The sequence below is a fragment of the Epinephelus fuscoguttatus genome, linkage group LG6 (assembly GCF_011397635.1).
Source record: "Epinephelus fuscoguttatus linkage group LG6, E.fuscoguttatus.final_Chr_v1".
NCBI classification, from domain to species: Eukaryota; Metazoa; Chordata; class Actinopteri; order Perciformes; family Serranidae; genus Epinephelus; species Epinephelus fuscoguttatus.
The window spans coordinates 5,124,701-5,137,340 of NC_064757.1; the positions used below are offsets into that span (position 1 = coordinate 5,124,701).

At 39.8% G+C, this 12,640-nt stretch overlaps 1 protein-coding gene across 1 annotated transcript in view; it reads left to right on the plus strand.

Annotated features, from left to right (window-relative positions):
- The window catches only part of si:ch211-158d24.2 (multiple epidermal growth factor-like domains protein 9), a 62,159-nt gene extending 52,104 nt beyond the window's left edge, over nucleotides 1–10,055 (plus strand). The window contains exons 5-6 of the mRNA XM_049578792.1: nucleotides 2,501–2,770; nucleotides 7,117–10,055. Of these exons, the coding sequence (XP_049434749.1) occupies nucleotides 2,501–2,770; nucleotides 7,117–7,643 (797 nt within the window). The 3' untranslated portion in view covers nucleotides 7,644–10,055. The remainder of the gene's footprint in view (nucleotides 1–2,500; nucleotides 2,771–7,116) is intronic.
- Nucleotides 10,056–12,640: the final 2,585 nt, after the last annotated feature.

Here is a 12,640-nt window from a genome sequence, read left to right on the forward strand (position 1 = left end):
AGGGGGCTGCGTTCCTTTCCTGAATGGTTATCGTCATCTCTAGTTGATTCTTTGTTCAGCTTCCGGCTTTTCCGGTCACAATGAACAATGGCGACCGAGAGAGAGAGAATCTTGATGGAGTTGGAGTTGTTGGATGTCAAATAAAGTATGTTAATACTGTAACATCTACATCGCAACAGAAGATGTTTAAAGATGGCGGGGATGGTGCAATCTGGAAATACGGAACCGGAAATGCATTGCTACCAAGCAACCAATCACAGCCCTCTTGGTCTGCGCTGGGTCTGCGTCGCCTCGACGTGTAGTTACATTTTTTGGGAGGTGCACATCAGGCTACGCCGGGGACTACAGCGCGCCTCCTGCGAGTGTTAACGTGCTCACAACCCAAACCGACACCGGCAGTGGCACGCATTCGGTATTACAGCGTTTATTTTTTCGTCCAGCGCACAGCTCCACGGACCTGCTTCTCCCTCCTGTGTTGTGTCAGATCCTGGTTCGTCGCCTCCGGTGTATTAGGTGTATTATAGAAGAGAAACACACATTTCAGGACCACTGACTTGTATCATCAGAACAGACATGTTCTATGATTTTCAGCCTCCTTTCATATTTAATAGAAGGGGGACAAACAAGAGGGAAACTGACAGGTGTCCTACAGCTAGTGCTTCCACAAAGAAACTGTTGCTGTCACAGGCCTTTACAAATGCCACACAATATGCAAAGGATCAAGAATAATAGTCGGGCATATTTACCCCCCAAAAGATTTTTTTTTTAAAATAGTAAAATAATCATTCATTAATTGTAATCGAGGTAAAAGCTTCAATTAATCGTGATATTGAGTTTAAGTAATATTGCCCAGGCCTAACTGAAATATTGAGTGACTCAGCGAATGAACAGCATGTAGGCTACAATTTATTTAGTAATTATTTCCCATGGATCCCCCTGCAGTCTACACTTGGTCAGTGTGTATCAATTTCTGTATGTTTTAATATTTGCATAAAATTACAAAATGTACTTATATCAATGTCTGTGTTTCCACTGAGATCCAACACAGGGAAGACAACAGCTCTGAGTGGAGACTCATAGAACATGGCTTACATCAAAGTCAATATACTGTCATTTTGAGCCACCTAGTGGTGCAGTGTTAGCTGTCTCATTTGGGATTGACGAATGGATGAGAAGAGCACGGATGGCCAAGACAAAATGATAGAATTGAACATTTACACTACCTTTTATAAGATAATGAATAGAAAAAATAATTTCACCAACTGTACTTGTAACATGCTGAAGTTATAAAATATAACCTTTCTTTAAAGAGTCTTAAAACAACTCAACCAATATTTGTTTGTTTTTTTGAGTTTTGTGCTTATGTTATCCCAAACGGTTTCAATAATGTTCAAACCCAGATAAATTTGTCATTTTAATCAAGTACAAGCTCCATGTCATTTGGTAGCTGTCACCTGTCAGTGGCGTCATATCAAGGGCATAAATATAGACAATGCAGACAGTGCTGATGCACTGTGGCCCACAGCGTGGGGGGCCAATATTGTGTTGGGTGGAGAGCTTGCCCTCTTGCAAGAGATTCAAATTGCCACCTCAGAAATACAGCAGTTTATAAAGAACTTATGTTAAGTAGCTATGTATGTATTATTGAAAAGGCAAAACCCCATCTTCATTTTGTGTGTGTGTGTGTGTGTGTGTGTGTGTGTGTGTGTGTGTGTGTGCGTATAGTCAGTAGCAATCAATACAAAATTATAAGCTCATATGAAATAAACTATAAAAACAATTCAATTAAATTAATATTTCTTTGATATTTTTGTCATATGCATCTGAAGTTATCAAAGAAACAACTTGAGCAAACATTAGCGGCAGGTCAGCTCCAGCTCCTGCTGTGCAGAATGGTGTTGGAGAAACACTGATTTTTGTCATGAAACTGCTTTATTCAGTGTTTTTACTGGTTTGAATTACCTAGTCAGTCTGTTTTGGAGCAGAAGAGACCCCTACGCATAATTTGGCTCCTAGTAAAAACCTCCTGAACATCTGGATCTTAAGTTATTATAGAAAAAACATTAGCACGTATTAGCAGGTGATAGGCTAGCAGCCCATTTGCAACGACTACAACAGTGTTGGAGAAACACAGATTTTTATCATGAAACTACTTTGTTCAGTGGTTTTTTTTTTTTGTTAAGAGAAAGGGTGAGTTTTTAGTGGTGTATTTTAGAAGGGGTAATCATAAATGTCGATGAATTGTCTATAAAAGACAGGAACTTTCAGGAAATTCTTCTGAGGAATGTTTTTTATGATTTGTGTCTTTGCATGATTTTAAATTAAATCAAACAAATGAAACTGTTCACAACAACATTAATACTCCAAGAGGAGAAAAAGCTGCAGCTCATGATGTTGTTCTTGAAGGTCTTTCCAAGGTCTAGAAGTTCTGCCTCGCCTTGAAGCTCTATAGTTAGCATTGGTCAGGCTCTGATGTGTGTCTTTGTCTATTTCTGTGCAGATCCCAATGGCTCCCCGGAGTGTGACCAGTGCCTTCCCCGGTACAGCGGCCCATACTGTGACAAGTGTAGTGCTGGCTTCTACAAAGCATCTGGGTTTTGTGTTCCATGTGACTGCAGTGGGAATGCAGACCCTCAGGACCCTGCCCAGCTCTGTCACCCCGACACTGGCCACTGTCTCCGCTGCATCAACAACACCACCGGGCCCCAGTGCCAGCTCTGTGCACCAGGCTTTATAGGGGACGCCCGAGCACATAACTGCACCCGTCCAAGTAAGAGTAAACCATAATATACTGTTTGGTCAGATAAATCAGTTCATTGTGTTCACTTCTATGTTATAGCTTACTATAGCATATGTAATGCATTTATCAATGAAGGGATTCAATGAAAGTTTTTATCGTAAAAAACAAAAAGGCTTAAAAGGCCCTACACGCTCGTTCAGGTGTGCTTGGTTATTCTGGCTTAGTAGACCTCTGCTCAGGTTCATTCAGTTGTAATTTATCACACCCTAACAGATGGAACAAAGCTGGAGAGCCAAGGAGATGTCAATCAAGCACACCTACACAGTGCTGAGAAAACATATAATCAGCCACAGTAATTCACGTCACCTGTGTAGGTTAAAGGGAAAGTTCAGGTCTTTTGAAGTGGGGTTGTATGAGGTACTTATCCATAGACAGTTTACTACATACAGTAGATGGCAGTTGACACACCTCCAGTTTGGAGAAGCAGGCAGGAGTCTGACATGCATGCTAACAATCTACAGCTCTGTAGGGGTCAGCAACAAAACATTTTTTAGCTACCAAAAATAGTCCCAGCTAAAAAAATCACTATCAGTTTAAGTGTATGCTATATTTGTAATATTTTCACTGCTTTAGCTTGCTGTCAGACAGCAATTTCCCCACAGGAAATAGAGGCCATTAATATTAATCTCCTCAAAGCCAGACTCCGTTCAGAAAAACAGTTATTTAACATCCGTGAACACAGGAGCTTCTGGTCTACCGCTGCTTTGGTCAAGTTATTTTGTTTGTGATATTGTGTTTCTTTGGTATCAAAAAGGGTTCATTCGGATTCAGCAAAACCACACAATAATACAAACTAACTAACTAATCAAAGCAGCAGTAGATCAACAGCTCCTGTGCTCAGTGAGCTAAAATGACTGTTTTTCTGAATGGAGTCTGGTGGCATTGACAAGAGCATAGATGGGGAACTGAAGCAGTGTACAGCTTCCCCATAGGAACAGGCTGTCTGACAGAAAGGTAAAGGGGTTAAAGTACCCTCAATATAGCATACACTTAAACTGATATTAACATTTCTAGGTGGGACTATTTTAGGTGGCTAAAATATGTTTTATTGCTGACCCCATCCACAGCAGTACATTGCTTAGCTTCTGTGTCGGTACTCCAGCCTGCCACCCCAAACTGGGGGTATATTGAAAGACATACGCTGACTGTGCCTCACACGACTCTACTTTAAAAAATCTGAACTATCCCTTTAACCATGGGTGTACAGGGTCTTTAAAAACTATTCATACCAATTACACATAGCACTTAAGAAATTTGTAGCTATAGGGTCATTTGTACAAAAACGGTAATATATGAAATTTAAGTTGCTATAATTAAAAGATTATGTGCAACTGTAATAAAATTTCTAAATAATATTTTTAGGAACAGGTCTTTTCCCAAACATGTTCTGTAAGTGTGTCAGTGAGGTGAGTGAATGGATCAGGCTAAAGAAAATGGACTGCAGCCATTATTTATGGTAATTCATTATTGCCCTTGTGTCTTTTCTGCTTGGAAAGATATATTAAGTTTTGACTCATGGAAAGTCTATGACCATGTCCTAAATCATCCTCTGTTTACTCTATAGAGCATAATATCCGCTGTTCATTTTATTAGTGACTGCATTCTGAATGTGAAATTCATACACTACAAAGCACCTTCACAAATTGAAAAAAATGGAATAAAAAAAGAAAAATAAAGTAGTGCCCATGGCATGTGCACTACTTTTTTTACAGGAATCACATCAATGATAAGGCAAAATGACTAAGATTAATAAATGACTGAAATCTAAATTTACTGCTAACTGTAGTTAACTGAGTGTCTTATAACCCCAGTGCCAAAAAAGTTGGGACATTGTGTCAAACTTCAATAAAAACAGAATGTTATGATTTGTAAATTCTTTTTGACCTATATTCAATTGAATACAGTACAAAGACAAGATAAACTTTATTGTTTTTTATAAATATATATAAATATATATATTGTGAATTTGATGTCTGCGACACGTTTCAAAAAAGTTGGGACAGGAGCATGTTTACACTGTGAGACATCACTTTTTCTTTCAACAACACTCAGTAAGTGTTTGGGAACTGAGGGCACTAACTGTTGAAGTTTTAAAAATGAAATTCTTCTTCTTGCTTGATGTACGACTTCAGTGTCTTAATAGTCCGGGGTCTCTGTTGTAATATTTTGTACTGCATAATGTTCCACACAAGTTCAATGGGAGACAGGTCTGGACTGCAGGCAGGTCGGTCCAGTACCTGCAGTCTTGACTATGAAACCAAACTGTTGAAACGTGCAGAATGTGTCTCATTGTCTTGCTGGAATAAGCAGGGATGTCCCTGAGAAAGATTTCATCTGGATGGCAGCATATGTTGCTCCAAAACCTGTATGCACCTTTCAGCATTCATGGTGCCTTCACAGATGTGAAGTTACCCATGATGCCATGGGCACTAATACACCTCAATACCATCACAGATGCTGGCTTTGAACTTTGACTAGGTAACAGTCTGGATGGGCCTTTTCCTTTTTAGCCTGAGGGCACAATGTTCATGATGTCCATGTGAGAGCTCTTTCAGAAAGGTGACTTTTTATCCAGTTTTAAGCCATAATTTACACTACACTTTTAGATCATGATTCTTTTATCTATACATTTTCACGTGGAAGAACTTTTAATTCATCAGATGCCTGCATCTTAAGTAAAATTGGCTAACAGCTGGATGTGGACTGCCTCGACTGTTACCGGCTTGCTAAGTTTGTTTTTAGCCAAACGGCTGGGTTAAAGTCTAGTTCACATTACACAATTTTCACAGCAATTTTGACGTCACAGAGGATCTTGAGAGCCACCTTGGGTTGAAGGTGAACCGGCAGATAGTCTGCCACGACGAGTCCTCATGTGTGAACAAGCCTACGAGCAAGTCGCCCCCTCGTCTGCGACTGGGACTGGATATCTGGCATGCTAGAAAACTGGAGAAGTCTGACACGACTGACAAAGAGCATCAGCTAATGAGAGGCAGGATACATCTCACATCAGCACACAGGAGGACGAAGAAATGTGAGGAGGACAAGCCGCAGGGTTGCCAGGTCCATTAGTTATTAGCTGTGACTTTGGGTGTGGGTTTTTTGCAAAGTCGCTTACAAACATTGGTGGTTGCGTTTTTTTGGGCTTGTTTCTATAGTGAAGTTGCTTCTTTGGGCTAGCGGGGTGAAAATCGTGTAATGTGAAGTAGCCTTAAGCTTTGAGCACTTTTGTGGACTTTTACGACCTGCATGTGTGATGGCTGAGTGTGGACCTGAGTGTCATTCATGTAAGCTTAAGGCGAGTTCACATTATACGACTGGCCAACCAGTCTTGAGTCAAGGTGGTGGAGTTTTTCAATAATTATCAATCAATCATTTTTCCTGAGCCCATGTAGTAATCCTTTATAAAGTTGTGTTGGTTTTTAATGTGCTGCCTGAGGGATCAAACTGAGATTCTCTAAATCTTTTGATGATTTCCTGGGGTGTAGAGGGTGAAACCCCATAATTTGTGCTATTGTGCTTTGAAAAATGTTGTTCTTGAACTGTGCTGACCTATTTGCCCACACAAGTTTTCACAAAGTGGTGAACCGTGGGCTGCCCATGCTTTTGAACAACTTAGTTTTTTGTGGATGCCCCTTTCATACCCAATCATGATAATACCACCTTTTAGCAATTAATCTGTTTACCTGGGGGATGTTCCAAACAGATGTCTTTTGAAAACTCCACAAATTTCCCAGTCTTTTGTTGCTCCTGTCCTAACTTTTTTTTAGAACATGTTGCAGGCATCAAATTCAGAATGAGTGTATATTTATGAAAAATAAAAAAGTTTATCAGTTTGAACATTACATATCTTGTCTTTGTGCTCTATCCAATTGAATATAGGGCAAAAAGGATTTGCAAATCATTGCATTCAACCTTTTTGGAATCAGGGTTGTATACATGCAGTAGTGAATATGATTTTAGACACAGCTCATTAATCACTTAGTTTGAGGGAGGATCATTATCTCTACATAGCTGTACATCCATGGCAAAACATGCTGAGTGAAAATCAGAACATAAAAGCTTTCAATTGCAAAAAAAAAAGAAAAAAAGAATGCAGCTGGTTTATCCACTAATAAGTAGTAATGTATCTTTGCCACAAGGTGTCAGTAGTTACTTTGGTCATGCATCAATAACCTGGAGTCTGAATCAACATTCTGTTACATATTCATCAACTACAGGCCTTTTTTCCATTGGCCTACAAGGATTATGAATTTAAGAAAGCTGTGAAATGACATCCACAATGTTTACCAGTGTTTTCACTGCGGTTTTCTCCTCAGCACCCCGGCTTCTTCCCACACCAGCAGATACAACCACAACAGAAGCTCTCACATCGAGTACATCTTCCCCCTCTACGACCACCACCACCACCACTCTGACCTCCACCACAGCAAGAGGTGTCCCAGCTTCCGCATCCAGCAACAACACAAGCACCGTGCTGAGCACTGCAGCCACCACCCAGGCACTGCTAACCAGCCTGAGCAGCCCTACTGACAACACTACGGCAGCCCTGACGGAAGTCTCCTGGACACAGTTCAACATTATTATCCTGGCTGTCATCATTCTGGTGGTGCTGCTGCTGCTGGGCTTTGTCGGAGGCGTGTACACCTACAGGGAGTACCAGAACCGCAAGCTCAACGCCCCCTTCTGGACCATTGAACTGAAAGAGGACAACATCAGCTTCAGCAGCTACCACGACAGCATCCCCAACGCTGACGTGTCGGGCTTACTGGAGGACGAGGTCAATGAGGTGGCGCCTAACGGCCAGCTGGCTCTCAACACACAGGGCAACTGCTACAAGGCTTAGCACTCCATCCATTCCTAGATTTACAGATGACACAAAGCTGCTGGAAAAGTACCAAATCCAAAGCTCCTTCATGTATGACTGCTTGTTGTTCCCCTGCTGGTCTGTGGCACTTCACACAACACAGTGAGAACAAGCAGATGTGATCAAAGATATGGAAAAGAGACGCAAAGTTTCCACTAGAAACATTTTACCTTTTTGATATGATTTTGTGAGGAATGGGTGATCAGTGAAAAATGTCCAAAGAACAAAGTGAGGTTGAGGTTTTGATGTGCCTGCAGGGGGCACTGTGGTGCAGAGTAGTGAGGTAATTGGCATGATGTAAGAAAGGTGCAAAACATAAACCTGTTGGCTGAAACACTGATCCTGACACTGGTTAGAGGACTTACGGGAGCCTAGCATTTCAGATATTTTTAAAATGGACTTTTGACTGTTTAAGTTATAATTGGATCACTCGATCAGTGATCTTGAGAAACTGAGACAATGATTGTTATTTAATGAATTTTTATTCAGTTGTTATTTATTGGTTGACGTTTCATTCTTGGGGAAAAATGCTGCACATGTATGATGTGTTTATTCATGGTGTTTTATCTTATGTGCTGTTGAATGGTAATTTGAATTGGCCAATATGTTTTCATGTATAGTTTGTGTGTTTTGGAGAGAATCACAGGGGAAGATAAAGGGTGCTGGCACAAGCATTTTTAATGACCTCATCTTATGTTTATAGCTTCCTGTCTTTTGTTAACGTGTGCCAGCTCACCTGAAGTATCCAAGAGGAGTGTTTCTTTCAAAGAAACTACAGCTACCGTTTATAAACTCTTACCACTTGACACTACTGCAGGGTAGTGACTTTTACTGGGCTTGCATAAACCGCCTACCTACATGCAATCTAATCTGCTCTTTAATGCCCCAGCAAAGCTGAACAAAAGCATTTGAAAAAGGTGTCACATTTATGTAGAGGTTGGGCTCTGTGACTCAGTTGATAGGACCATTTAAAACATAAACAGTTTTCTAGTATTGATACTGTTGTTATGGAGAGAAACCAGCCTGCACACTGTAAATTTTCCTCAGCCTACCGGTTATTTTTATCACCTGTAATCAAATTGCATCAGCTTAAAGGGATAGTTCAGACTTTTTGAAGTTGGGTTGCATGGGGTACTTTTCCATAGACAGTATATGATAAACAGTAGATGTTAGTCGGCACGTCCTGAATTTGGAGAGGCAGACTGGAGACTGACATGGAAACTAAGCAATGTACTGCTGAGGAGGGGTCAGCAACAAAACATATTTCAGCCACCTCAAAATAGTCCCCCCTAAAAAAATCATTTTCAGTTTAACTGTATGCTATATTGACAGTATTTTCACTGCTGTACCTTAATGTGAGATAGTTATTTCCAACTGGAAAATGAAGCCATTATATCGCTCTCTTCAAAGCCAGACTCCATGAAGGAAAACAGTGATTTAACATTGCTGAACACAGGAGCTGCTGCTGATGTTATTGCATGACTTTGGAGTTTAAAAAGGTTAGTTCAGATTCACCAAAGTCACACATTACACAAACTAACAAACCGATTAAAGCAGTGGCAGACCAGCAGCTCCTGTGTTCAGCAAACTAAAGTTACTGTTTTTGTCAGTGGAACTGAAACTGTTAACTGCTTCCTTGTCAAAACAGGCTTTCAGACTGAAAGGTAAGGTAGTGAAAATACTCTTAATAGCATACACCTAACCTGAAATTAATTTTTCCAGGTGGGACTTTTTTAGATGGCTAAAATACATTTTGTTGCTGACCCCATCCATACATACATTGCTTAGCTTCCCTGTCATGCTCCATTCTGCTTCTCCAAATTGGGGGCGTGCCGACTGACATCTACTGCATGTAACACACTGACTATGGAGAATTACCCCATAAAACCCCACTTCAAAAAATCCAAACAATCCATTTAAATGGAGAGATGCTGTAAAATTGATTGACTTCAAAGCATCACACCTGATACTGGACATGTTTTCTGTGTTGTTTGGGCTACCATTGGTTGGGTGCACTTCATTTAACCATGGTGAATGAGTAAAGCTAATTATGGAACTAACTCCTCAGGTACTGGCTCTTTCCCTAATGTGATCACTGTAAATATGATTATTGTACAGATGAATGTGAATAGTAGCACTATTATTGTACAGGTAGAATACTGTGTGTACACTGTCACTCAACAAGCTCCCAATCTTTCACTCTGCAAGGTGTGATGTTGCAGTCAGCCCACAGCTTTTTGTATTTTTATTTTGATTTCTTATTCTCAGTGGACTTTGCCATATGCGCAGCTGCGGGACTAAAATGAACCACCCAAAACAAAGAAGACAATTATGTAAATAATTCTCCAAAATCAGAGCTCAACTCTCAAATAAAAATGGATTTAACTGTTGTCTATGTGTTTCTCACATCCCTTTAATTTAAGTCATTACCACATTTTTAAAGATATTTGAAGATGTAAAAATACTCTTCATGGGATAATAATAACCGCGATGTGGTTTTTCCACAAAAACTTACATCCTGGTGTTAAACTGATATTTAGAGGTCCAGTGTGTAGGATTTAGAGGGACATACTGGCAGAAATGGAATATAATATAATAACTATTTTTTCTTTAGTTTATATTCATCTGAAAATGCGAATTGTATTTTCTTTGCCTTAGAACCATATATATCTACATAGGGTCCTCGTCTAGAGATTGCCATGTTGCACCACCATGTTTCTACAGTAGCCGTGATCGGACAAACTAAACACTGGCTCTAGACAAGGCAAATCATGTTTTTCATTTGCAGCCCCTCTGCAACAAGAGTGTCAGAAAAACATTGATTTTTTTTTTATGTGAAATTACTTTATTCAGTGTATTTAGCTTGACAGATTTGTTTCTTCAGCCTCTGGTTAAGATATCAGAGAAAAAAGCTAAGAACACATGAGCAGGTGTTAGGCTAGCAGCCTGATCCACCTAACAGCATCAGAAAAATATGATTTTTTTTTTTTTTTTACCATGACACTGATTTATTCAGTGTTTTTACCAGTTTATATCATTGGGTCTGTTATATTTTGGAGGAGACGTCTGCGGAAAAAAACCTTCTGAACGTCTGGATGAGGAAAAATGTGAGCATCTACATCAGTAGGTGCTTGTCTCAGACAGGGTGAACTGGAAAGATGCAGATTTGTAACATGAAACTGCTTCATTCATTTTTTTTCTGTGTGTGTTTTTTACTGGTTTAAATCATCTGGTTAGTTTGTTTTGGAGAGAAGGAGACCTCTGCATATACAGTAATTTGGCTCCTGGTAAAAACCTGCTGAACAATGAACACTTTTAGCTGGTTGCAATCTGCAATCCTCACTGCTAGATGCAACTAAATCTTACCTGCTGTTGATTTAAGGTGAGTGCAGAGAATCTTTCCCTCTTCAGCAAATGAGTGCGAAAACAGTCTTCTAGTGTCAAAATCTGCACATACATCATTCTGCACAGTGAAGCTCAAGCACCACGACAAGCAAAATACGCTTTGAATAAATTTATCATGTATTAATAATTCTGCCTCACCAACACTGGTTCTACAAATTCCTAAGTCTTCATGTTAATACTATTTTATTCTTCAAAACAAGATTTGCATTTACTGCTGCAGGCTGGCCTCGACTATCCTCTCTGCAACAACCTGGCTATGGCCCTGCCCATCTCCCATCCACAGAACAGCTGCAGGGTCTCCATATTATTCTGATGCTATCCCTATTTTTCCTGTGACATCTCACCTCTCAGCCCACTGCAGTCTGTTTTAGCCACTGACTGAAGCCTGCCTATCTCTTAACACACAACACACACACTTCCTGTTGCTGTTGTTACTATGTCACTATTAAAATGCTGACAGGATGGATCTTGTACTGATTTCTTAATAATAGTATAGCATTTTCTGTTTCTAAAGCGGTCTGAATTATTTGGCCACTTACGCAACTACTGCTAAATGAATACTTGCTTATTTTACAGTTTTTTGGGGACTTGCTAAGATGTCATGTGAGAATGATGGGTGTTACAGAGGTGGACACTTTTCTCTAGGCAAACAGATTATACAGAAATGAGAATGCTTTCATACACTTCATTTAAAATAGATTAAACAAATTATCAATCCTGACTCCAAGGTTAGTTTGATTGAAGGAGAGTGTGAATACTGTAGCCAGGTGAGCCAATGACTTTTTCAGGAATTAAGACGATGCTATTTAAAAGAAAACCTGGACCCTATTTCCCTATGCTTGTCAGTGACTAATAGACATTTTTTTAATTTGGTCATGTAGAGAGAGACCACTGAAACAAAACAGGCTGCAATGTAATCTCTGTGGGCAATTGTGCTGATTTACATCCAATAAAAGTGCTTGCTTTTGCCTCTGACAGGTTCAGATTGTTATTATAAGTGTCTAACAACATTATAAAAAAAAGACCCTACAGAGAAATTAAATGTATTTCTTCAACTTTTGCTAGTCTGTTTGTTATGGTGACCAAGGCTCACTCAAGGAGAAGTCTTGTTCTGAAATCTTGTGAGAGGTGGCTTGACAACTCTGGGCTCATTTGTGAGAGCCCGAGAGAGGAGTGCCGGGAAAAGTTTGTTGTGTTGGAGTACAGAAAGCATAACTGTGTTATCTAAAAGATTTTCAGTGTCATGGCTGAACATTTAGCTGATTTCGAGAACGTGGAAAAGAGATTTTAGAACGAGACTTCCTTGAGTGAGACATGGTAACACTAACAAACAGACCGGATCAGTAAAAGGTAAAAAAAAAAAAAAAAATGACGGTACACAATTGCCCCTAGGGATTACACTGCAGCCTGTTTTACCACTGTGTCTGCAATGCTCTCTCTCAATACTGCACCAATTTCTAAAACTGCTGTCTCCATCAGTCACTAAGACACAAAAGTATGGAAAAATAGGGCTCAGTGTTCAAAAATACTTAAGTTTTCCTTTAATCTCCAATCAAGTTCTATTAGACTTA